Consider the following 25,162-nt stretch of genomic DNA (forward strand, 5'->3'; position numbering starts at 1 on the left):
GTGGTCCCAAGAGACGGGGAAGATGCTTCACTGTTCTGTACAAAATAACTGGGAGGGAAAGAGAAGGCACCAAGGAAGCAGCAGCTTTATTAGGAGTCTAGGCATGTCTGGAAAACCCAGTTCAGTCACAGAGAACAAAGGCTAATATTGGTACAGGAATGCAGGAAACTGGCATTACAGAATATCCTCTCGAAAACCAACATGAAACTAAAACCTCCATCTTAATAGCCTAACAGAAAAGCTGCTGAGTTTAGCCCCGGTGAAACTTGTGGAAGGTCCTAGTGAAATAATGAGATTTGTGCAGAAAAGGAGAGCTTCCTCCAGCAATGCTGAATCTGAGCTCCATATAAGGTTAGGGGTCTGGGTGGGAGGGAAAGGTAAGGGGGATGCTCTCATCTCTCACACAAGGCCACCTCGGGGTGCAAGTGAGAGAGGAACCAGTTTTTGTACAAAGGGAAGACCATGGCAGCAGAGGGACGCTGGCAATCTCTGTAATGAGGCGGAGGACTCTGTACAGTGTGAGGATGCCTCCAACAGGTCCTGGCAACACTGGCAGCACTTCCTGAGGCCCCCTGGGAGACAGCCATTCCGGTTCTGTCCTGACTTCCTTCAGAGCAAAACTGCCATTGTCCAGCACCAAGTCCAGGGTCATAATTAGCTGAGGGGAATGGAGTGGCCACCCTAGGACACCTGTACCTCTCAGTCGAGGAGACTTCCTTTCTGGAGCAGTCACTTTCCGCAGACCAAGAGAGATCTTGCCCAATATGGGCCCAATCTAGAAATTATTCCCACCTTCACATGAGCACCAGGTGGAGAGATTCTCTCATGAGGCAAAGCTTTAGATCTTGCCCCTCAGATGATGGCCCCTGGACAAAAGATCGGTCTGAAGCTGTCGGTGCCCAGGTGCTAGTCTCTGTCCCACAGGTAGCAGGCACTGCCTGCTGACGATGGGCCCAAGCGATGTGATGCTTAACTCTCCCAAGAAGAGCGCTCTCTACTTTCACAGGCAGGAAAGGAAGAAATGAGGCAGGTTTCAAGGGAGGTGATGCCACTTAATTCTTCCATCGAATTTGCTGTGAAAAAAACAAACAATGATCAGTTTTTCACTGATCCTTACAGATAGGCAGATGGAATTCGATAAAACAAGGCCCACAGCTAGGTAATGTAAGGAAAAGAAGGATGCAGGGGGGAGGTTGAGAAAGAAATTTTTTTAATGTGGGGGGGAGTTCATTTATTTAGAGATGGATTAAATACCTATTCTGTATCTTACAAGCCTGATTTAGGGCATTTATTCTGGTTCTGCCTGCCTGAGGACAAAGATTCACTAGCTTTAGCTTGTGGAAGGTTCCAAAATATCTAACAGGGACCTACGCTCCACATTAACAATAAGCTCAGCAATTTTCTGCTATGAGAGATGAGTCAGCTGTGTTCCCCAAATAGCTAAAATCTATTTCACCCACTTCTCTCTCCCAACAGGAAAGTCACATCCAGCCCCAGGCAACTATGCAGTTTGGATATTCTGAATCTGTAACGTTTGTTTCTAGACTCCCAGTAGTTAGTCCTTCCTACCTGCTAGGTTTAACAATGATCAGAGGGCTACAATTGTCAGCCAAGGTCCCCACATCACCCTTATGTCATCCCATATCTCAGGAGTGACTTCTGCTGTTCTAACCAGTGCTTTTGCCCTGTAGGCCCATAGGAGACCCTTATCAAGAGATCCACAGGGCTTCCCTGGTGGCGCAGTGGTTGAGAGTCCGCCTGCCGAAGCAGGGGACACGGGTTCGTGCCCTGGTCCGGGAAGATCCCACATGCCGCGGAGCGGCTGGGCCCATGAGCCATGGCTGCTGAGCCTGCGCGTCCAGAGCCTGTGCTCCGCAACGGGAGAGGCCACAACAGTGAGAGGCCCGCGTACCGCAAAAAAAAAAAAAAAAAAAAAAAGAGATCCACAGGCTTGGCTGACAGCAATCCCATCCAGGCCGTGGGAATATAAACTCAATGCTACGCTATGAACTGTTTACTGACACTGCTGGAGGCGTAAGCTGCAGCTGCTCACCGAGCTGTTGAGAATGGCATCAATCTTCTCCTCCTCGGCAGATCCTTTATCCACCTTGCTCCTGTACACCAGCAACTGCTGACGATCCTTCAGGTCCCGGCAAGTCTATCACCAAAACAGACAACAATAAAAACCACCAATCAGCCTTCTCCAGAAGGGCCTTTTTCCTTTTGTCACTCCCGTTTTGAGCTAAGTTTCAAGGAGAAGCCAGGAAGCTACAGTGGGATAGCAGTGGGGTCAAGCACCCACTGAACTTCATGCTGAAGAGAAGTCTACAGAGGTTACGTGGCTTGATTCAGTTCTATGAATTCTCCGAGTGCAATGAATTTATAAAAGCAGAGAGAAACCAGTCAGAGGGCTGGGAAAATCATACAGGAGTGCTGGTCTCCAAACTAACTCTTGCCAGACCACTTTATCCACTGAGTTGAAACTGACAGATGAACCTCAGGATCTAGGACTTGAGACTATAATCTCCCACCTCCCACTGAGGTCTAACTCAGGGTTTTCATTTCTTACGGACTCACATCAATGACGACATCATGACACTTGAACTTGGTGGCTAAGTTCAACTTTGTGTCCACATCTTCCACCAGATTGACATACTCCTGTAATATCTGTGAAAAGAAGTACTTCTGATTAATGATTCCCAGATGTATTAAACCCAGAGCTCTGAAAGGTAGGAAAAAAAATCCTGAAGAAGGAAAAGAGTCAGTATCTGCAGTCTACAATTCCCATCATCAACCACAGGACTAGTTTTGCAGAGGGAAATGAGGTAGACTCTCTGCAGTACCTCCATGCTCCCCCAGGAAAGAAGGGAAGGGCCCATTCCTCCTTATCCCAGAGCTAGATACCCATGCCAGCAACAGGTATGCCCTAGACCTGACCCCGTGCTGTGCCCCCTTGCTCCTTGATGTCCTTTCTCATTAAGTTCTCTTTTTGCATCATTTGAATAGTATGTCAGTACTCCACCCGGGCTAAACACAGTAGATGCTCCTCAGAGAGGGCAGACTTGGATTACTTCTTAAGCGCAGAGGAGAACTTCCTTCCCTGGCCTTTTCTATGTCAAGGTACAGTACAACCATTATGCTGCCTTTAAGATAAGACCAGAGCAGGTCAAGTCTCCCATCGCTGAGCACTAGAGGCTGAAAGTTAGGTTTCCTAGAAGATCCTGTACCCTCTAAGAGCCATTACCTGGACAGGGGCACTGTTCTTGTGCAAAATTTCCACAACTCGATGGAAGCCAATGGGTGCTCTCTTCTTGGTATAGCCCAGCCAGTTCTGCAAAAGGAAGATGGGGCAGCCGTGGGTAGGCCAGACATCTGAGCTAATCTCCCTATGTTTTATGGTCAGACTAGAATAACATGGTGATGAGGAGTGGATGAATGGGAGGCGGGGGAGAGAGAAATGAAGAGAGATGAGAGTTTCAGAAAAGTCAAGGAACTCAGGAGGGTGGAAAAGAGTCAGAGGTATGAAATAAATTCTTAGATCTATAGGCACGAATGCAGAAAAATGTCTGTGAAATATGGCTAAATAAAATAAGCAATTTACTTAACAATCCTTGTAGTATGAACTTATCTGGGTAGACTAATCCTACCCTTTACATCTTTATATTCATATAAATGTTTACTTGTCAGTTCATGAGGAAAGGTCTGGAAAGCCACCCGTCAAACTTTTCACACTGCTTGCCTTGAGGAAGGGACTGAGAAAGGAACAGGTGGACAATGGAAGAGGAACTTCACTCTTTACCCTCTACACTGTCATATCGTGTTTGATTTTGACACAGGCATATATTGCTTTGGTAGTTAATGTAGCCAATTAAATAACTAACAAAGGGGAAGAACAAAAAACTGTCAAACCCATAATGGAAAAATGGATATTTAAACATAAACTAATAGAGACATGACAACCAAATGTAATGCAAGATCCTTGACTGGATCCTGACAGAAAACAAAAACAAACAAAAAACAGCTCTAAAGAGCTCATTTATATGTATGATAATATTCTTATATTAATGTTAAATTTCTTGAGAATGATAATATTGTGGTTACAAATGAGATAAATGCTTAAGTAATTAAAGGAAAAGTATCATGGTATCTGCAACTTACTTTCAAATGTTTCAGCAAAAGAAAAAAGCATATGGCAAAAATGTTAACAAATTAGTGAAGCAGGTGAAGACTGTTAACTACTCTTTCAGCTTTTCTTTAGGTTTGAAACTTTGGAAAATAAAAATCTGAAGGAAAAATGTCTACCAGTAACTAGAACTAGAGATCCCAGGAGGCACGGGATGACAAGATGGTATCGCCAAGGCATCAGCGGCATGGAACAGTCCCAGGGCACCCACCTTTGTGGTAAAGAGGGCATCGACATCATGCCAGGCCCGAAGCTTGGCGCGAGCAGCCAGGGCTGTCAGCACATACTGTTTTTCTGGGATCTAGAAAACAGAGGCCAGGGGAAATTCAGGAGGAGTAGAAATGCATCAGGGGATGTGCTTGAGAATTTGGAAAGATAGGCAAAAATATTCCCTGGTGTTGATTCTGCCTCTTAAAATCCACAAATCTCTCAGGTTTCCAAGCCCCAGCACTGCTGCAGGCCATTCGGTTAAAGCCTTCCCTCACTTCCCACAAACTTACTCCATTTTCCCCTTAACCTTGAATGTTAAGGGACTTACTACTGTGCAGGGATAGAAAGCAACATCCACTCCATGCAGTTACTCTGATACTACTTTTACCAAACACTGACTAATTTATATCTACCTTAAATGTCTTCTTCAGGTTGACTGGACTGCTGAATGTGCCCTAGGATGAAAGTGAAGAAGGAATTTTAGTGGTATTTCTCAAATACTACCAATCTCCCCTTTTCTTTTCCACTACATAGACAGTCTACATTTCACTCCGCAACCATTTAAACCCGGAAATTAATTTAAGAGAAAAGCTCCGTCAGGTCTAACTGGATATCACCATAACCCAGCTTAAGAGGACTGGATTAACAGGTATGGTGTATTTCCCAACTTTATGCTAATCCTATTATCATTATGATCATGCCCACCTATAGTCATTAAATTTACACCTCTTCAAAAAACTTTTTTAAAGTACCCACAAGTAACTATCCCCCGCTGCTCTTCTCTGTACTGTGCGAATCCATTTGAAATGGAACCTTTGAACAAAGACTGCTATGGGAGCAGCATCGTTCCATGCCAGCTCACTGGAAGCCATGCAAACCCTTACAGACCTCTTTTCTCCTCTTGGTTCACCCCTGCTGAGAGCCGGGAAGGCTTCCCAGATGGATTGCCGAGAATTATGCGCACCCATTGTAAATAGGATATGCTGAAGTACTGGCTTTGAAATATGCTCGTCTTGTGCAGTGAGAATGTGTGGGGCCTTTCTTTCACGTTCTGCCTGTACCTCAGCCTCTGTGTAGTGGTAGAAGCAGGAGTAGAAAAGCGTCGTCACTAACGGCATGTTGAGGATAGAAGCTTTGCGGGGGTGCTTCCGGAAGATTTCAGTCTGTCCTGCTGATTCTAGATGTCGATCATTTGCCTGTGGTGGCGTGAGCCAAGTGAAAAAAAGGACAATGTCCATGGAGTAGAGGCAGGAGAGAAGCCTTTAATATTACAGTAGTTGTGCTTCCTACCCTAGGAAAGAGGCAAAGAAGAGAAAAAGAAAAGGAATTGCCTAGGATGGCCCAGAGGAGCTTAAAATCCAGAAAATGATGACAGGCCCAAGTTGGATGGAGGAAGACCAGAGAAATAGTGATGAAATGGAGTTCTGGGAAATACTTCCAGGTTAATAGCAAGTGAGAAGAAAAAGGATGCCTGAAGACAATGGACAGAAGGCTACCACGTAGAGAGAGAGAATGAAAGGCTCTTAGCAAATGTAACAGGAAATGACCTATGTGGGCAGAGCAGAAGTCTCCTAGCTGCTGAATGGCAGTGAGCTTTGGCACTGAAGCAGAAGTGTAGAGACAAGGAGTCTAACCTCGATAATGATCTGACGTTCCAGGAGCGTGTAATGGTCTTGTATGTGTGCAGAATCTTCTGCTGAAAATGGCAAACTGGGAGAGGGCCAGAAGGTTAGTACCTCATTCTCTACTCAAACAGGAAACAAACCCAACTAAACCAAATCACCACTGTAAGCATAAAAAGCTCATGGGGCTTCATAAATCTGATCTCAGTTCACCTTTAGAGCATCCCTGAAAGGCAGAGAGAGAGAAAGCAGAAAATAGAGGAGACCGTTGGCTGGGATTTTATATTTAAGGTTTTGTCAATTCGAGGAGCCTGAAAGTCCACGAAATATACAGTCACTGGTGATTTTGCTGAGGAATGAATTAGAATCCCCTCATTGTGGGAGTTGGATTTTTTTTTTTTTTTTTTTTTTTTTTGCGGTACGCAGGCCTCTCACTGCTGTGGCCTCTCCCATTGCGGAGCACAGGCTCCGGGCGCGCAGGCTCAGCGGCCATGGCTCACGGGCCCAGCCGCTCCGCGGCATGTGGGATCCTCCCGGACCGGGGCATGAACCTGTGTCCCCTGCATCGGCAGGCGGACTCTCAACCACTGCGCCACCAGGGAAGCCCTGGAATGTTTGATGAACGAGTCACTTAGCTAGTGAGTGAGCCTAGCCAGCTGCCTGTCATCCACATCCCCGTGAAGCACAGCGGTTCCTATCATTGCTTAATGTCAATGCTTAACTCTCCTTAAGGGGCACTTACATTTGTTAGCAATTTTTTTTTTTGAGCAATTTTTATTGGGGTATAGTTGCTTTACAATGTTGTGTTAGTTTCTGCTGTACAGCTAAGTGAATCATGTGAGCCATTTTTTAATGCAGAGTAATAAGGTAAAATCAAGTTACACAGCACGGCGGTATGTTTGTAGATTAGTAAAGATTTCAGAGCTCTACATATGTCAAGGGTCCCATCTTCAACACTACATTATATTTTTACACATGAAGAAGTTGAGGGACAAATAGTGTGTTGCCTAAAAGCTATATGGTAAGTCAATGGGTAAGGCCAGGAATAGAAGCCAGATTTTAAACTCCCAGTTCCCAGACCTTCCTTCAGAAAGTGCTGCCTTATTCCCCTACTCCACTCACTCCAGGAAGAATTCTGAAATTCAATTACACTCTCCCAGATAAGTGTGATCCCCAGCCAATTTTTGGAAGAGATAAAGAAGCCAGCAAAAGGTTCCAGTTACTTCACTATTCTAACTTCTCTTTGTTTACGAGAGGCCATACGACGCATCAGCTCAGTAGCTGATAAAGTTAAAATTACGGATTGCATTGAAATAAACAAATTTCTAAATGTGAAACCTGGAAATCATGTCACATGAGGAATGATTAAAACAACTGTGACCACTGAACCTCGAGCAAGGTCTACTGGGTAGACTCCACATCTGTCTTGACAGATACAGGGAAGCAAGTTTTAGCTCAATATAAGGAAGCACTTTCCAATAATGAAGGCTGTCTGACAATAAAATAAGCTACTTTGCAGAGAACTGTGTGCCCCATCACTGGAAGAATAATATGTGGGGCTGGTTTTTACAGGGATTTATATTCTGAATGAAAGCTGGACTGAATCAGTATTTCTTGGACTGTGGTGTTTCAAGGACCAGTAACACTGAAAATAATATATAAGGTAAAATGTTGCCAACTTTTTCTTTTAATATATAAGGTCACACAAAAAAAATTATAACCCATTTTTCTACCAAAAAGGGGGTGGAGGACGAGGGGAAAAAAAAATCCCAGAATAAAAGGCAGTCTTTCAAATTAAATAAATATAGCTTTAGGAGAAAACTCTCTACATTGTCCTTATTATTCTCAACTTACCACCTATCAGAGAAAACTCTGTGGGGGACTAGTGTTTGGAACCACTGAATGAGATGATCATTAACGATGCTTGTATGATCCATTGTTAGCCTTTCCCTGCAACCATCTATCCATTCTACCCTTTTTTAGTCTCTTCATTGCTCTGTATAAGAGTATTTATAGTTAAAAACATTTCTCCCCCACTTACCCAATGCAGGTCTTAAGAAATTCTTTTCGTTTCTCGGGGTCCTGAATGTTCAAATGCTCTCGATAATGGGTTAGCTACAAAAATCAGAGAAAGGCTTTGAGCTATTTCTTTTCCTCAGAAGGGCAAGGTAGCTCTTTAAGTAGATTTCCCATGCTTAAAAACTAAATTCTCATTACCAGAGATTCCTCTGTGAATAGATTAGGGGGCAGGGGGTGGGGAGGAGGGCAAAGAATGATTCAAAATTATTATCTCTAACTGCATTATCCAGTATGGTAGCCACTAGCCACTAGTTTCAAGAAAAAGTTGTTCTTAGGAAATCTTCATACTCTACGGGGATAAACTAAAAGCAGACTCTCAGCTTTGCCAATTGCAAAGTTTACAAGGTTGAAAAACTCCCAATTTATATACAACAGCATGCATGACAAATCATCTTCAATTCAAACATAATACAGAATATGAAGAAAATAAGAAAGTTTTAGATAAAAATAAGTTATGCAAAACACATTTATTTTCACTGATTAATCAAACTTCAAAATAACAAACTTTATAAGAATGCTATTTGAAGAAAATTCCTTATAGTTTTGAACCTACAGAAATTAAAAATGTAAACAAAAAGTTTTTCAAAATGATTACTACAGATTCCCAATCATTTTGAGTAGATTTAGATAAAGGGTTTTTGAGATTTTCCCATGCCCTGAATATTAAGTACAAGTTCCTTTTACAAAATATTACTGAGAAACATTTTCCTGAATTATATTCTGTTGCGCAAAGAAGGTTAAAAATATATTACCACCAATGTGTGGTACAGCGACTAAAAGGACAATCCTGACATTGACGGCACTGAGAAATTCTTACCCCTGCACTATAATGTTCAACTTTTTAAATGGATCACTGAAGTCTGAATAATACAATTACATTTTTGGTAAAATTTCAGATTTATTCTTGTATTCCAGGAGTTTCTTCTCTAATGGTGAGAATTTGCCCCAAATCAATTTTAACAGTCATTGAGCTCTCAGCCAAAATGTGTATTGGGTGCACCACCAGCAGCCTGACCTATCTTCCTTCATGACCTGTATCTGGTTTCTTATCCCTCTTTGCTTTCAGTATTATCTTTAGTATTAGAAGCCAAAACCCCAAAGCTCCAACAAACCAAGAATTGAAAACAACTAGAAATTAAGAAACAAACTCCAAATTGACCAGGCCAATTTTCATTCAGCTATTAAAAAAAAAATTATTCATAAGCCCAATCAAAACAGCATATAAAAAGAAACAAAATGGTACATCATTTGGATTGTTTTTAGGCTTCCCAGATGCCTTTCTCTCCTGGATATAATCAATACCAAAGGAAAGAAAATATTCAATCAGTTTGGGATCTTGGAGGCTGGGTTTTGGCTTAGACTTCTGTTAAAGAGGCCCCCAACTGAAACAAAGGCCACACTTACCGCAAGCTCTTCTGTTCTATCTAGGAACCTGGGAAGAAGCAGAAGGCAGCAGGGCATTTTTATTTATTGATGTGTGGCAGTATAACCTCACAAAATAGGATGACTGCTCTAAAAGAAACACAATTCAAACTCATTTGCCTCTATACATAAGATAAACCCTTCTCTTCTTAAACTCTCTACTAATCAGCAACACCTTGAGAACACATGGTGGATCAGGTATCATCGTTCCCCCATCTACCTAGCTGAGCAAAGAACAAAGAAGACACTGCAGGGCACTAATAACTGTAATGTTAACAGATCTGACAGAAAGGCTCAGAGCCTCCGCAAAACCTTAGCCCACAGCAGTCTTCTGTTTTTTGGTTTTTTTTTTAAATACAGCTGAAGAGTTTTTTTTTTTTAATAAATGTATTTATTTGTTTATTTATTTTTGGCTGCATTGGGTCTTCATTGCTGCGCACAGGCTTTCTCTGGTTGCGGCGAGCGGGGGCTACTATTCATTGCGGTGCGCAGTGGTGGCTTCTCCTGTTGCGGAGCACGGGCTCTAGGCACGCAGGCTTCAGTAGTTGTGGCTCGCGGGCTCCGTAGTCGTGGCTCGTGGGATCTAGAGCGCAGGCTCAGTAGTTGTGGCGCACGGGCTTAGCTGCTCCATGGCATATGGGATCTTCCTGGACCAGGGCTCGAACCCGTATTCACTGCATTGGCAGGCGGATTCTTAACCACTGCGCCACCAGGGAAGCCCTGGTTTTTTGGGGTTTTTTTTTTTGTGCTACGCGGGCCTCTCACTGCTGTGGCCTCTCCTGTTGCGGAGCACAGGCTCCAGACGTGCAGGCTCAGTGGCCATGGCTCACGGGCCCAGCTGATCCGCAGCACGTGGGATCCTCCCGGACCGGGGCACGAACCCGCGTCCCCTGCATCGGCAGGCGGACTCTCAACCACTGCGCCACCAGGGAAGCCCCCTGTTGTGTTTTTTTTTTTTTTAAAGATGAAAACACTTTTCTCTGTCATTAGAATCTTGGAAACAGATTGTCTATACTGCCCTCTGTTGTTTTCAGGTACAGCATACAATGTGTTTGGTCTCTCCCCAAAGGTGGTAAGGCCTTGGAGAACAAGGACTTGTCTTCTTACCTTAAATGGACCACTATAATTAACATCACTAATTTGGCATAGAGGTGATACTTAATAAAGCCTTGCTGATTGGGAGGGAAAGAAGGAAGGAAAGAAGGAAGGAGGGAGGGAGGAAAGGGTTGGGGGAACAACCTGTCTCGATGAACATGTCTTCTGCAAATTCCTGGCTAACCATCTGTAATCTTGATCCTGCCCAGGTGACCTGCTTTCCCCACCTTAGTCTTCGGGGCAGCTCATCGCTGTGCTGAAGCCATGGGGTAAATGAAGTTACCTTGGGCCACATGTCAGCCTAAACAGAGGTTCCAGCCCCTTCTCTGATACTGAAGAAAGGACATAAAATAGCCCCTACCAGTTGAAATGAGACAGGGAAGAAACACATGATAGAAGACAGCCGCCCCCAGTAGATACGCCTACCTCTTGCCTCTCTACCTATCAAAATCCTACCTAGTCTCACAGGCCCAACTCAATTCCTAATCACTTCCATGAGGCTCTCCGCAGATATCCTGACTGAAAATTATATATGCTTCTTCTGCTCTTCCACTGTACTTCTCACTGGCATCACTGGGGATCAAGTAATAAAAGATACCTTTATTCTAGGTCTTTTGTAAGAAAATACGTCATAAATATTAATACTACAGACTAGGCATTATGCTGAGTGTTTATACACACGAACTCTTTTCATCTTCATAATGACCTGTGGGGTGGGTATCATCATCTCCATTTTACAGATGTGAAAACTGATGCTTGGAGAGGTTGAGTAACTTGCTCAAGGTCACGCTATGAACTAAGTGGTGGAGACAATATTCAACACAGGTGCTTGACTCCAGAGCCTGGTTCTTAACCACCTGCTGCATGGTCACTTTATCACAGGTTGTGGTACATTATTAGTTATCCCATCACGTTTCTTTTTTTCTTTTTGGCCGTGCTGCACGGCTTGCAGGATCTTAATTCCCTAACCCAGACTGAACCCTGGCCATGGCAGTGAAAGTGCCAAGTCCTAACCACTGGATCGCCAAGGAATTCTCCTATCACGTCTCAATATCCTGTCTAAGCATTTCCATAAAAGAGGGGCAGTGTCTTCTCTTTCTCTGTATTATCGCCCAGAGTGCTTTGAACAAAGTACTTAACGAACTTTATAGACCAGATGATCAGTTCTTACCTAAAGAGGTCCAAAAGCAGCTTTTGATCCCCTATCTCCTTAAGGAAGTGAATGAGATGTCTCAGGGCAACCTGCCGTACCTCCAGCTCTCGGAAGAGGATCTCTAGCAGGCAGGAAGAAGGAGTTAGATGGGGAAAGATTAAAGCCTATTACTCAATAGGAAATTGCTCTCCCTACTCACACATTCCAAACATGATCTCCTCAAAATCCACCAGAAGCTAGGAATGGTTTTCTATGGTGCCCATCCCAATGGCTCAACCCACCAGCAACATACTCCATGGTCCAGGGCAATGCTTAGCCTTTGTGCTAACTTTCAGTTCTCACCAACCCAAACATCAGGCACTGAGCATGGACTTTCACGTCCTCAAACCCACATAGCCATCTGTCTGTCCAATAAATGGAGGGGCTTTGTAGTTACTGCAGTTATCACCCTAAAGGAAGAACAACTGCCCTCAGGGTTGTGATGTGTATTCAGAAGTCTCAGGCCATCCCAGCTGTCCCTAAAGTAGACTTGATGCTGGTAAATTCTGGTATGAAAGCCACAATGCCATTCTCCCTTCAAATGTAGTAGACACCTTACTGACTGAAGATTTCCCTTAAACCACACTCACCTTTGCTCAATGTCCTCTTCAGGAAGATCAGAACCTAGAGGAAAAAGAGAACTAAGAATGAATTATCCTGTGTAACCTTCCAAACGCAAGGCCCTGCCTGAGCACCTGATGTCTAGGAATGAGGCCAGCAACTCATTAGGAATCTCTGCCGGTCTATACAATAGGTTTCTCTATGTGATAGAAGGACAGGTGATGGACATATGGAATGAGCTGTGTCTTGGGAGTCCACATACCTGTGCCCCTACTGGTGAGAGGCACCTCCCTCCCTGTGTGAGAAGCTGCTCTCACATCTCTCCTCCTTCAGATTATTCTTGAGAACACGAAGTGGCCAACCTACTGCTTCTGGGTCATAATCAAGAGTGCCACACACAATGCATATCCTGCCAGCTAAGCCTTAGAACACGTACTTCTGAGAATCTTCCACTTCAAGAGGAAACCCAGGGTCTCTACTTGACATTACCAACAAGGACCTACTGTATAGCACAGAGAACTATACCCAATAGAATCTGAAAAAGAATAGTTACATATATAACTGAATCACTTCACTGTACACCCGAAACTAACACAACACTGTAAATCAACTATACTTCAAATAAATAGGTTTTTAAAAAATCTATTCTGATTAGACTTTCAGAAACAAATGAAAACAATACTTAAACAACAAACAAAACCCACAACTCACCGCAGTAATGACGTTTCCATCATGCATGCTTACTGCTTCTTCTAGGAGTTGTAGCTTGTCCTGTAAGGAGCGGAATCTTTCCAGGGAGCAGACCTGGCAGAGTAAGAACAGAATTGGTGTGCAAGGAAGACAATTTCCTATATTCTTTTGTCACTGGATACTGAAGAATGGGCAAGAATAAACTAAAATGTCCCCAAGGAGAGCTTCTTTGTTTTTACACAACAGCCCCCAGCACTCTATGAGCCAAGAGATTCCCATCATACCCTCCCTAGTTCAGCCTTATGCCCTAGAAGATGCTGATGTCCTGATGAACTCTTGCCAAAGTCAACGGGTAGAGAGCTCACTTGTTCTCTTTTCCTCTTTTTCTTTAAATCTGTTTTTTCGGTTTGTTTGGTTGTTTTTTTTCAAACCCTTGTGTCGAGGGCCGACTTTCAGTAGGTCGCAGCGAGGGAGCTCCTCTGCTACGAACGAGACGCTGATCCAGAAGCAGGTTGTCTACGAATAGTTTAGGACCAGGTTCCCCAGGAACGTGTGGTGTGTGATGGGCAAGGCGGTGGCTGCCTTTCCAGCAGCGCCCTATGTCCTAGGACGAAGGGCTCTCTGCACTGGACCCCGGTCCCGAAGTTCCACAGGGTACGCCACGCCACCGGGGACAGTGGGGGACCAGCTATCTGCGGCCAACTTGTTCTCTTTTTAATGGGGCATAATTTACATAGCATAAAATCTACCCTATTTAAGTGTACAGTTCAGTGAGTTTGGCAAGTAAATAATTCCATGTAACTACTACCGCAATCAAGATACAGTACATTTCCATCACCCCAGAAAGTTCCCTTGTCCACTCTGATGTCAATACCCTTCTCCCATCCCTACCCCCCAACAACCACTGATCTGTTTTGTCACTAAAATTTTGCCTTTTCTAGACTTTCAGAAAAACAGAATCATACAATATGTACTCTTTCGTATCTGGCTTTTCACTCAATATAATGTTTCTGAGATGCATCTATATGTTGTGGTATTAGTAGTTTGCTCCTATTTGCTGCTGAGTAGTTTTCCATTGTATGGGCATACCACGAGTTTTTAATCCATTTACTTACTGATGGATATTTGAGTTATTTCCACTTTAGGGGCCGTAACAAATAAAGTTACTATGAACATCTGAGTACAAGTCTTTGTATGAACATATTTTCATTCCTCCTGGATTGTAAATGTCTAGTAGTGAAACTAAATGTGTTTAATTTTGTAAGAAACTGTCAGACTACTTCCCAAAGTAGTTTTACCATTCTACCTTCCTGCTTGTACTGTATGAGAGTTCCAGCTGCTCCGCATCCTCCCAATGTGTGGTAAGATCAGTATTTTTAAATTTAGCCATTACAGTGGCTGTATAGTGATATCTCAGTTTTAATTCATGTTTTCTTGATAACTGATAATGTTGAGCATCTTTTCAAGTGATTATTGGCCACTTATGTATCTTTTTTGTGATATAACTAGTCAAATCTTGAGCCAATTTTTATTTTAAAACATTTATTTATTATTTATTTATTTATTTAATTTATTTTTGGCTTCGTCAGGTCTTAGTTGTGGCACACGGTATCTTGGTAGAGGCATGCAGGATCTTTCGTTGCCACATGGGCTATTCGTTGCGGTGCGTGGGCTTCTCTCTAGCTGTGGCGTGTGGGTTTTCTCTCTAGTTGTGGCGTGCAGGCTCCAGGGTGTGTGGGCTCTGTAGTTTGCAGCACAGAGGCTCTCTAGTTGAGGCACACGAGCTCAGTAGTTGTGCCTCGTGGGCTTAGTTGACCCATGGCATGTGGGATCTTAGTTCCCTGACCAGGGATCAAACCTGCGTCCCCTGCATTGTAAGGCAGATTCTTTACCACTGGACCACCAGTGAAGTCCCCTTGAGCCAATTTTTAAATTGGATTGTTTGTGGACTGTGGCGCAGCAGTTAAGAATCTGCCTGCCAATGCAGAGGACATGGGTTTGATCCCTGGTCCGGGAAGATCCCACATGCTGCGGAACAACTAAGCCCGTGTGCCACAACTACTGAAGCCTGTGCACCTAGAGCCCGCCTGCTACAACTACTGAAGCCCACGTGCCTAGAGCCCGTGCTCCACAAGGGAAGCCACCACAATGAGAAGCCAGCGCACTGCAACGAAGAGTAGCCCACGCTTGCCGCAACTAGAGAAAGCCTGCGCACAGCAACAAAGACCCAACGCAGCCAAAAAGATTTTAAAAAGTTTAAAAAAAATAAATTGGATTGTTTATCTTCTTATTATTGAAGATAATTCATTATATTTTACATACATATTCTGGATAAAATCCTTTATGACACATGTATTTTGCACATATTTTCTCCTAGCTATGGTCTTTTTGTGATTTCTTTCATTTGTTCATTTGAATTTATTTCATTTTATTTATTTTTGGCTGCACTGGGTCTTCGTTGCTGCATGAGGGCTTTCTCTAACTGCATCAAGTGGGGGCTACTCTTCTTTGAGGTGCATGGGCTTCTCATTGTGGTGGTTTCTCTCGTTGTGGAGCACAGGCTCTAGGCATGCAGGCTTCAGTAGTTGTGGCTTGTGGGTTCTAGAGCGCAGGCTCAGTAGTTGTGGTGCACGGGCTTAGCTGCTCCATGGCATGTGGGATCTTCCCGGACCAGGGCTCAAACCCATGTCCCCTGCATTGGCAGGCAGATTCTTAACCACTGTGCCACCAGGGAAGCCCGTCTTTCTGTGTTTTTAACAGTGTTTTTAAAGAACAAAAGTTCTGGGCTTCCCTGGTGGCACAGTGGTTGAGAGTCCGCCTGCCGATGCAGGGGACGTGGGTTCGTGCCCCGGTCCGGGAGGATCCCACATGCCGCGGAGCGGCTGGGCCCGTGAGCCACGGCCGCTGAGCCTGCGCGTCCGGAGCCTGTGCTCCGCAACAGGAAAAGCCACAACAGTGAGAGGCCCGCGTACTGCAAAAAAAAAAAAAAAGAACAAAAGTTCTTAATTTTGGTGAAGTCCATCTTTTCAATTTTTCCCTTTCCATTTGATGGTTTTTGTGTGCTTAGGTAATAAGTCTTTGCCTAACCCAAGGTTACAAAGATTTTCACCTATATTTTCTTCTAGTTTTATAGTTTTAGCACTTATTCTACATTTAGGTTTATGATCCATTTTGATCCATTAATTATTATGATGTCAATTCTCCCAAAATTGGTATATAGATTCAATGCAATCCCAATCAAAATCCCAGTAGCTCTTTTGTAGACACTGACAAGCTGATAGTAAAATTTATATGGAAATACAAAGGATCTAGAATAGCTGAAATAATTTTGGAAGGGAAGAATAAAGCTGAATAACTTATATTACCTGATTGCAAGATTTATCACAAAGCTACAATAATCAAGGCCTTGGTAATGGCATAAGGATAGACAAATAAATCAATCAACCAGAAGAGAGTCCAAAAAGAGACCTACATATATATGGCCAATTCATTTTTGACAAAGGCACCAAAGTAATTCAATGCAGAAAGAATAGTCTTTTCAACAAATACTGCTGGAACAAACGGAGAACCACATGGGAAAAAATGAATGTCAATTTTTACCTCACACCATATACAAAAGTTAACTCACAATGGATCAGACCTAAACATAAAAGATTGTTCTCATGCTTACAGGCACTACTTTTCACTCTCATCCATCACTCTTTCCCCCCTTCCCCATCAAAGCAACACTAAACCCTGGAGAATCACAAATTTTGCAGCTGACTTGTCTTCTTAGTGGATTGATTTTCCTCCTGAAAACCACTTCATTTAACAAATATAACTGAAGACAAAGGTCAAGCTGCCCAGCTTCCCAAAAAATCTCACAAGAATTCTCTCCCCAGTGGCCTTACCTTGCCCTTCCGAAGGCGTCGCACTGTGTCACTGGGGCTCCAATCATTGCTGTAATCCTGAAATATTAGCAATGCATGAATCCCAGGAAGTTAAGGGATCAGAATTGTAAGTGTGCCTGCTCCTCATCTCAAACTCATAAACTTAGTCCCTAAAGGGAAGATATTTTGTGGAAGGAAATGGATGAAAAAATAAGAACTGGGATGGTCTTGTTCTGAGTTTCTTAAGGAACTAGAACAGAGACAATATAGGCAGGAGGAGTTGGATCATACAGGGAATGGATCAACTAACAAAACCAGCAATGCTATGCCTAAGTGGTTCAGGATTTCAACCCCTAAATGCAGTTTTGGGACTCTAATGAACGGCTTTGCCAACAGAGGGAAAGAGAGGAACGTGTTCCTTTTTTGGACCTTATGATATCGTTTCTTCCTTTTGAATCGATTTGCTTTTTTATGTGCTTCATGGGAATATGAGTTCCACCAAGCTTCCAGACCACAGTGGTGATCAAAAGTTTCAAAGTACAACCTAAAAAAGGCAGCATAATGGGTAAGGAAAGTGTGCCAGGACTGAACCAGAAAATAGAGATTCTGAGTCCAAGTTCTACCATTTAACTAGCTGTGAGACTCCAGGCAAGTTCTGTTTAGAAATCCAGTTTTCTTACCTATAAAAGGGGTTTAAAATCATACCTGCTCAAAGATTTGAGAAAATCGAGCAAGATAACATAGGTCAAAGTATGTCAAACTGTGTAAAGATATAACACAATGTAGGATATAACTCACCCTATACTCCCCCTTGGGTCTCCCTAGCTCTGGAGCATAGCTCTTGGCAGGTGTGTCCGACAGAGCTGAAAAAGAACAGGCAACTGATTCAGAAGGGCACCATCTCCTGCCATTACCTTCCTCTACTGCTTCCTTCTCAGGCACACTTTTTTTTTTCATTTGGCCCCCAAGGTATCATTATGGCCCAAAGTAGATCCCATTCCTCCCCCAAAGACAGCATCCCTAGAAGTTACCCTTTGCCCCTGTAACCAGAATGGTCTTGACCTCCTTACTCAGCATCAGAAAATCTTTCTAATAATGATGACAGATTCAGAAGAAATGTCATCATCTAATTATCACTTGTCCCCATGACTCCCCAGGTTGTACCCCAGATCAGTAACATCTCCCACAGTAATCAAGAGAAGAGGGTCAATGCCTACCATCAGAGAGGGACTGGAAACTTCCAGGTCTAGTTCTCCCTAAAGGTAAAGTACACATAAGGTCAACAGTTCATGTCAGAGCCATTCAGACTTGGTTAAGGATGCAGTGCACACAGAACTTTTTTATGCAATATGAGAACTTAAGGCTTAAAAAAGTTTTTATTCAACTTCAGAAATTTGAGGTGCTGCGAAAAAAAAAGGCACTGAGGAACAGTTTTAAAATTGTGGTTAAAATATACATAACATAAATTTTACCATTTTTAGTACACAGTTCAGTGGTACTGAGTACATCCACAATGTACAATCATCACTACTATCCATCTCCAGAAACTTCTCATCATCCCAAATTGAGACTCTGTACCCACTAAACATTACCTCCCATTCCTCCTCACTCTCATCCCCTGGTAACCACTATTCTACTTTCTATCTCTATGAATCTGACTATTCTAGGTATCTCACAGAAATGGAATCATACAGTGTATGTCCTTGTATGTCTGGCTTAATTCACTCAGCATAATGTCCTCAAGGTTCATCCATGTTGTAGCATGTATGAGAATTTTGATCCTTTTTAATGCTGCATAATATTCCACTGCATATACATGCCACATTTTGCTTATTCATTCTTCAGTCAATGGACATTTGGGTTGTTTCCATATTGTGGCTATTCTGAATCATGGTATTATGAACACTGGTGTATAAAAATACCTGTTCAAGTCCCTGCTTTGAACTCTTTTTGGTATATACCTAGAAGTGGCCTGCTGGATCATATGATTGTTCTATGTTGAATTTTTTGAGGAACTACCAAACTGTCTTCCACAGTGGTTGTACCATTTTATATTCCCACCAGCAGTGCACAAGGATTTCCAACAGAAACGCACAGGGGTAGGGAGGAATTTTGACCTAGGCAAATTTCTTCAGTACCTGTCACAGGGTTAATGTCAGTTTTGTTCATCATGTTCTAGAAACCCAGTCCAAGCCCTGTGAATTCCCCTCATTTCTGCCCTGCCTGATCCCCAACGGCCAGCTCCAAAGATTTTTTGTCCCTCAATAATCTTTTTCTTACAGAGTAAATGAAAATTATAGCCTCAGCGGTTTTTTTTAAAAAAAGAAAAGGACTTCCTGTCCCTTTAACCATCACTCTTTACCTCTAAAAAAGCTGCTCAGGGAGTAGGTAGAAGCAGGTTTGGGTAGTTGTGCATAGGAGGAGAAGCTGTTTCGGTTCTTTAGCTGTTCACGCTCATGGTTTGACCCACTATTACTAGCAGTCTCTTTGATGGACCATGAGATACCTGCAAGATAATAAGATCTAGATCAGTAATTCTCATCCAAAATAATGCCTTGGCATCCAGCATTCCAATAAACTCTAAAAGCTTTTCATTAGAGGCTCTGGTCTCTTGTCAACATGAACTTAAAAAATTGGGGCAGGGAGAAAGGACAGAATCAAATAGACCAATCAACAGAAAAAAGGGGCAAAGGAACTGAATAAATGGATCACAGAAAAGGAAATACAAGTGGCTATTAAACATGTGAAAAGATGCTCAACTTCACTCTTAATAAGAGAATTACACAAAATAAAAGTACACTGAGATACCACTGGCCCCCTATAAGACTGGCAAAGACCCAGAAGTTTGGTAATACCCTGTGTTGCCAAGGCTGTGGTGGAGAAAGGAATACTCTGACACTGCTGGTGGGAGTGCAAACTGGTGCAACCCCTGTGAAAGGCAACTTGGCAATATCTAACCAACACAGATGCAAATACTCTCTGCCAGTAATCCCACTCTAGGAATTGATCTTTCGGACACTCTTATATGGGCAAAATACAAGGTTATTGACTGCAATATAAACAACAGAAGATTGGAAACAATCTAAAGTTCATCAACAGTGGACTGGTTAAATAAATTATGAGAAATCCATACAACGTATACTATGCTGCTATTTTTGAAAAGGAAGAGGCAGAATGAGAAAGCTCTTTATGTACTGATATGGAAAGATCTTCAAGCTATACTGTCAAGTAAAAGAGCAGGGTATAAAGTATGCTACCACTGGTGTAAAAAAGGGAGTAAAAATATATACTCCTATATGTATTTCCAAATACAAAAAGAATCTTTAGATGAATACACAGAAAGCAAACAACAGCAGTTGTATTTTGGGTGGCCAGGGCCTGAGAACTGAGTAGATGCATGACAGTGGGGAAGGGAAACTTTTCACTGTGTGCCTTAAATACTTTTTACTTTTTAAATCATGTGACAGTATTTCCCAGTTTAAAAAAAAAAACTTGGGCTTCCCTGGTGGCGCAGTGGTTGAGAATCTGCCTGCCAATGCAGGGGACATGGGTTCGAGCCCTGGTCTGGGAAGATCCCACATGCCCTGGAGCAACTAAGCCCATGCGCCACAACTACTGAGCCTGTGCTGTAGAGCCCGCGAGCCTAGAGCTCCGCAACAAGAAGCCTGAGCACAGCAGTGAGAAGCCCGAGCACCGCCTGCCAGCAGCAACGAAGGCCCGAGGCAGCCTAAATAAATAAATAAATAAATGAAAATTAAAAAAAAAAGTCAGATGGACTCTGCAAAGGTGTTAAGTGGTATTACAGAACAGCTAGGCAGTGAGACTTGGTGGCTAAGTAAATCAGTTCTGCTAGCCAGTTATGAGCATTTCAGTCAGCAGTTCCCAAATATGACTGCATATCAGAAGCATTTACAGTGCTTATTATCAATTGAGACCCCACCCTACCCCCCAACCACCCCCATCCCCAAGACCTACTGAAGCAGAGTCTCTGGAGTGAAACCTAGAAATCTAATTTTAACAAGCACCCCAAATAAGTCTGAAATAGCCAGCCAAGCATTAGCCCTAGGGTAGCAGGCCTAGATAGCCATATGGAAACTACTGCTGTACTTCCCCAGTATCTTCTCCTGGGTTAAATTTCCAGATGTGTGCTCATCTGAAAATAGTTTAGCCTCATTCCCTTCCCTGACAAGTATTGAGGAGACTTTACTAGTGGTAAGAACCCTGAATAAGTAATCCTTCCTAGGGCCTCTTCTACTTACTTCCCACAGGTTCCCCGCTCCAGCTGACTCTCTCCAGGTCATCGTCATCATCATCATCATCCACGAAGTCTCGAAGGCTATTCACTGCCCGCTTGGATTCCTTTAACTGCAGACAGACATAAGGCAGGGCACTCAGGCAGTCATCACTTCTCACCTCTCCTTCTGACAGCCAAGAAGGCTGAGGAACTGGGTCTTGAAGATGGCCAACATTTTCACCCTCTGCAACTGAAAGCCTAGCCTGCTAGACATTTGCCAAGAAAACAATTTGCTTTTTAGCCAACACTGGAGTCCAGCGACAAAAGGTCAGGAGGAATCAAAACCGCTTTTGAATTCTAATCACACTCCTGGTATTGACTTGCTTTGTAGTGAGGTTATCCATCTCTCCAAAAATGAATCTGCTTCCCCATTTGTAAAATAGACACAATAAAGACAAACTTCCAATCCAGTTCATCCTTCAAAAATAATAAATTGGGCTTCCCTGGTGGCGTAGTGGTTGAGAGTCTGCCTGCCGATGCAGGGGACGCAGGTTCGTGCCCCAGTCCGGGAAGATCCCACATGGCCGCGGAGCGGCTAGGCCCGTGAGCCATGGCCGTTGCGCCTGCGCGTCCGGAGCCTGTGCTCCGCAATGGAAGACGCCACAACAGTGAGAGGCCCGCGTACCGCAAAAAAAATAAAAATAAATAATAATAATAATAATAAATTATACCACATGATAAAAGACAGGGTTCTTGAAAAAAAAAACTCAAAGAAATCAATCATCTTAAGAATGTAAAGGAAAAAGGGCAGAGAGTTGATTTTTACAATCCCCCTCTTTTCTCAGAGTTCTTTTCCATGAAGATTTTTCTAAAGATCTGACTGAAAACACTTCTGAGCCTCATGGAGACAGGTTACTGAGGATGCAAGGGGAAGGGTACACAGTGGAAGAGGGTGAGACCTTCAGCAACTGTTCATGGAAACCTACCTGTGACAGCTCGTCATCTTCGTCATCAAAGGTGAAAGCCTTGAACTTGGAGCTATTCCAATACTCCTCCTCATCACCCTTTGTCCGATTCATCTGGAGTGAGAGGAAGATAGATATATGTCCCTTTCTGGATTCCCCTCAAAAGAGCTCCAAAAGTTTTAAGTTCCTAGACTACAAACTCCCCACAGTAATCAGGGATGTGTGAAAGTGTCTGGTAAAGCAAATACTGAACACGCCATATAAAATCAGATCCTTGGGTCTCCAATCAAATCATACTTTTGATCCTCTGATTACCCACAAGTAGTCATTCATTCCTAGAGCTACTACTTTCTTCACGGTACTCTCTCAGGTGCTGTAAGGAATATTTAAAGTGCAAAAAATAGTCCCTCTCTGAAGGACCCTACAATAGAACTCGGGTATTCAGCATAGGTTATGTATAAAGGTAACAGTACAAAGCAGGCAAGTGTTAAAAGAATGCATCACAAACTTTGCTGAATATACAATATCAATCAAAGCAAGAATATAACAGATAATAACTGCATTCATGTACTCAACATATATCTATTGAGTGCCATCTCTGAGGCACTGTTCTAGGCTCTGGGAATACTACAGTGAATAAAACTGACATATCTTGCTCTCACGTGTGCTTGTTAAATGCCTTAAGGCAAGCAAGCAATTAAAGGAAGCTAAATTATCCCCCTTGTATCTTCAAATCATGATTAATTTATTAACAAGTATTGGCCAAAATGTGGGAAATGAGGGCATGGCCAAAAAAGTATATAAAGAATCAGTCAAAACACAAGTCCCTCTCATAACTACTCTAAAATTAGATTTCACCCCGAAAAAAAGTTTTGCCTTAGAATTACAGACTAAACTATCAATGCCAACTGGATTAGAGTGAAAACTGATGTAAGCCAAGAACCAGGTACTGAACCTTCCACAACACCCAAAATAACTCCAAAGGCTACAAAGTGTCAAATTCTAAAATATCAATTTGCTTTTTCTTTCATCTCAGTAGCACCTTTCTCAATAGAAGGTTAAGAAACACTCATCATGGCAGCCCCATTGAGGCTCCCAATGGCCCTTAACATACTCTGCTCTCACTGTGTTTTCAGGGGATCCAGGGATGGCAAAGGTAGGAAGAGAACTTTTTACTATCTGGTTCTTTCCCATTGCGGACATCACTACTTGATTTCTACTGAACCCAAATATGGCTTAAAAATCTTTTTGTATATTTAATCCAGGGAGTCAAAACCAAATAAAAAAGCTAGCAGAAACAATAAAATCATCCCTTATATTGGAACAAGCATAGGCTTTGTCGTCAGGCAGACTTGAATTCAAATGTCGCTTCTCCAATTCTGAGCAAACTGGGTAAATATTGTTATTTACTTCTAAGCCTTGGAGAAAGTGATATCCTAACTCACAGGGTTGCAGTGAAGAATAGGAGTCAAGAAACAGCTAACAAACTGCCTAGCATAAAGTAGATACTAAATGTTAGTTGTTTTTAGTATAGGATATCTTCTGCCATCTTTCTATCTCAGCCATCTGCAAAATTTGGGCATAACAATAGAAACCTACCTTTTAAGACTGGTGTGAGGCTTAAACCAGTTAAAACAATACAGGTAAAGCACATATGCTGACAGAAAATTAATGTTCAGTATTAATTTTTATTATTAATAAATCGCTATCTCGAAAAAAGCTAGAAGAATATTTCAAAGCATTCCTGAAGCTTAAAAAAATTTTGATACAAAAATTCTGAGTAGCCATCACAAACACTGAAGGTGTGCATACAGCAGGTGAATGCCTCTGATACAGATGCCGGTTTATAAAGCACTTTGTAATCCTCAGAACAACCCTGTAACGCAGGCCTGGCAGATTCCATTTCACTGATGAGGGAAATGAGACAAAAAAGGATTAATTATCGAAGTATTAAGCTAAAGCTAGCTGCTCCTAGCTAATCCAGGTTTTCTGTCTCCTGGGTCATTTCCACTCTGATTTGCATGGTCCTTTTATCACTCTAGGGAAAACGAGGGCAGGTCATTACTACAGTAAATAAATAAATGTAAATATCTACGGATGGGCATAGAATGTGTCTAACAAACCCAAAAATCCACCAGAGGATTTCCGGAATCTTTTTTAACCATGCAACAGCAGTGGACATCTGACACTCATCTGTACTTCTAGCGCCAAGTCAGAACACAGATTTACTTAGCAAGTAAAAAGATAATGATTTAATGGTTCTAGAATTTATAAAGCAACCAGGTACAATTTTAAGAGGGACTGAAAAAACTGCTTCAACATGATTTAAAATATTTCAAAGGCTTGTCCTTGTCGCTTGTTTACTGAGATCCCACCATATACGGTAGTAGATCCGAGGGAAGAACAGGAACATGACAAAGAAAGGAAAACGATTCAACCAAAAATATCTATAACCAACACGCTCCCGGCCTTAGGACACGCCAGAAACCAGCTACTGAGAAGTTACATTCGGATTCATTTATCATTTTTAGAGCCAGGCTACGAACTGAGACGAGGAAATGTGGGTTAAACTAATAAGACTCTACGGGCGAACGTCCAGGAAACACGGATCAACCGCAGTGGTCAGAGCCCAGAACCCTGGTACAGTAAATGCTCGTTCAAAATCCGTTGTCTGGCCTCACTCGCGGCCCCAACCCCGAGTGGACAGCGGCTGCCTGCCCACGGGTCGCCGGGACTGGAGTAACAGAGTCAGGCCTGGGGGGCCTAGGGACGCCTCAGAGAACAGGGTGAAAGGATATGGATGCGGAGAGGCTTGACTTGGCCAGATATGTGGCCCAAGGGCTTTGGGACACCCTCACCTCTTCCACACCGAGCCCTCCCTCTCAGGTCAGCGTCAGAGTCCTCAACCGTTGGACCGGCCTTTCTAGACAGGCTATGCGGCATAGAAAAGAGGCGGAAGAGGATAGTCCCGGAGAGAGGCGGTCGGCTGTGGGGATGAAGACCGTGGGGTCAAAAAAACGGCCGCAGGGCATGCTAGAAG

General features: G+C 43.0%; 1 protein-coding gene across 1 annotated transcript; it reads right to left on the minus strand.

The window, feature by feature from the left end:
• Window positions 1-62: 62 nt before the first annotated feature.
• On the minus strand, window positions 63-25,140 carry VIPAS39 (VPS33B interacting protein, apical-basolateral polarity regulator, spe-39 homolog). Its single transcript, XM_012535541.3, has 20 exons — window positions 24,981-25,140; window positions 22,144-22,236; window positions 21,183-21,288; window positions 19,286-19,429; window positions 18,141-18,179; window positions 17,722-17,786; window positions 16,945-17,001; window positions 13,076-13,168; window positions 12,394-12,427; window positions 11,783-11,885; window positions 9,499-9,526; window positions 8,057-8,130; window positions 6,028-6,103; window positions 5,455-5,589; window positions 4,807-4,848; window positions 4,395-4,484; window positions 3,245-3,331; window positions 2,578-2,667; window positions 2,054-2,158; window positions 63-1,073 (listed from the first exon to the last, which is right to left on the minus strand). The coding sequence occupies exons 2-20, from the start codon at window positions 22,234-22,236 to the stop codon at window positions 1,053-1,055; spliced, it is 1,482 nt and encodes a 493-aa protein (XP_012390995.1). The 5' UTR covers window positions 24,981-25,140; the 3' UTR covers window positions 63-1,052.
• Between the last annotated feature and the right edge of the window lie 22 nt (window positions 25,141-25,162).

Source organism: Orcinus orca, chromosome 2 (genome assembly GCF_937001465.1).
Source record: "Orcinus orca chromosome 2, mOrcOrc1.1, whole genome shotgun sequence".
Lineage (NCBI taxonomy): Eukaryota > Metazoa > Chordata > Mammalia > Artiodactyla > Delphinidae > Orcinus > Orcinus orca.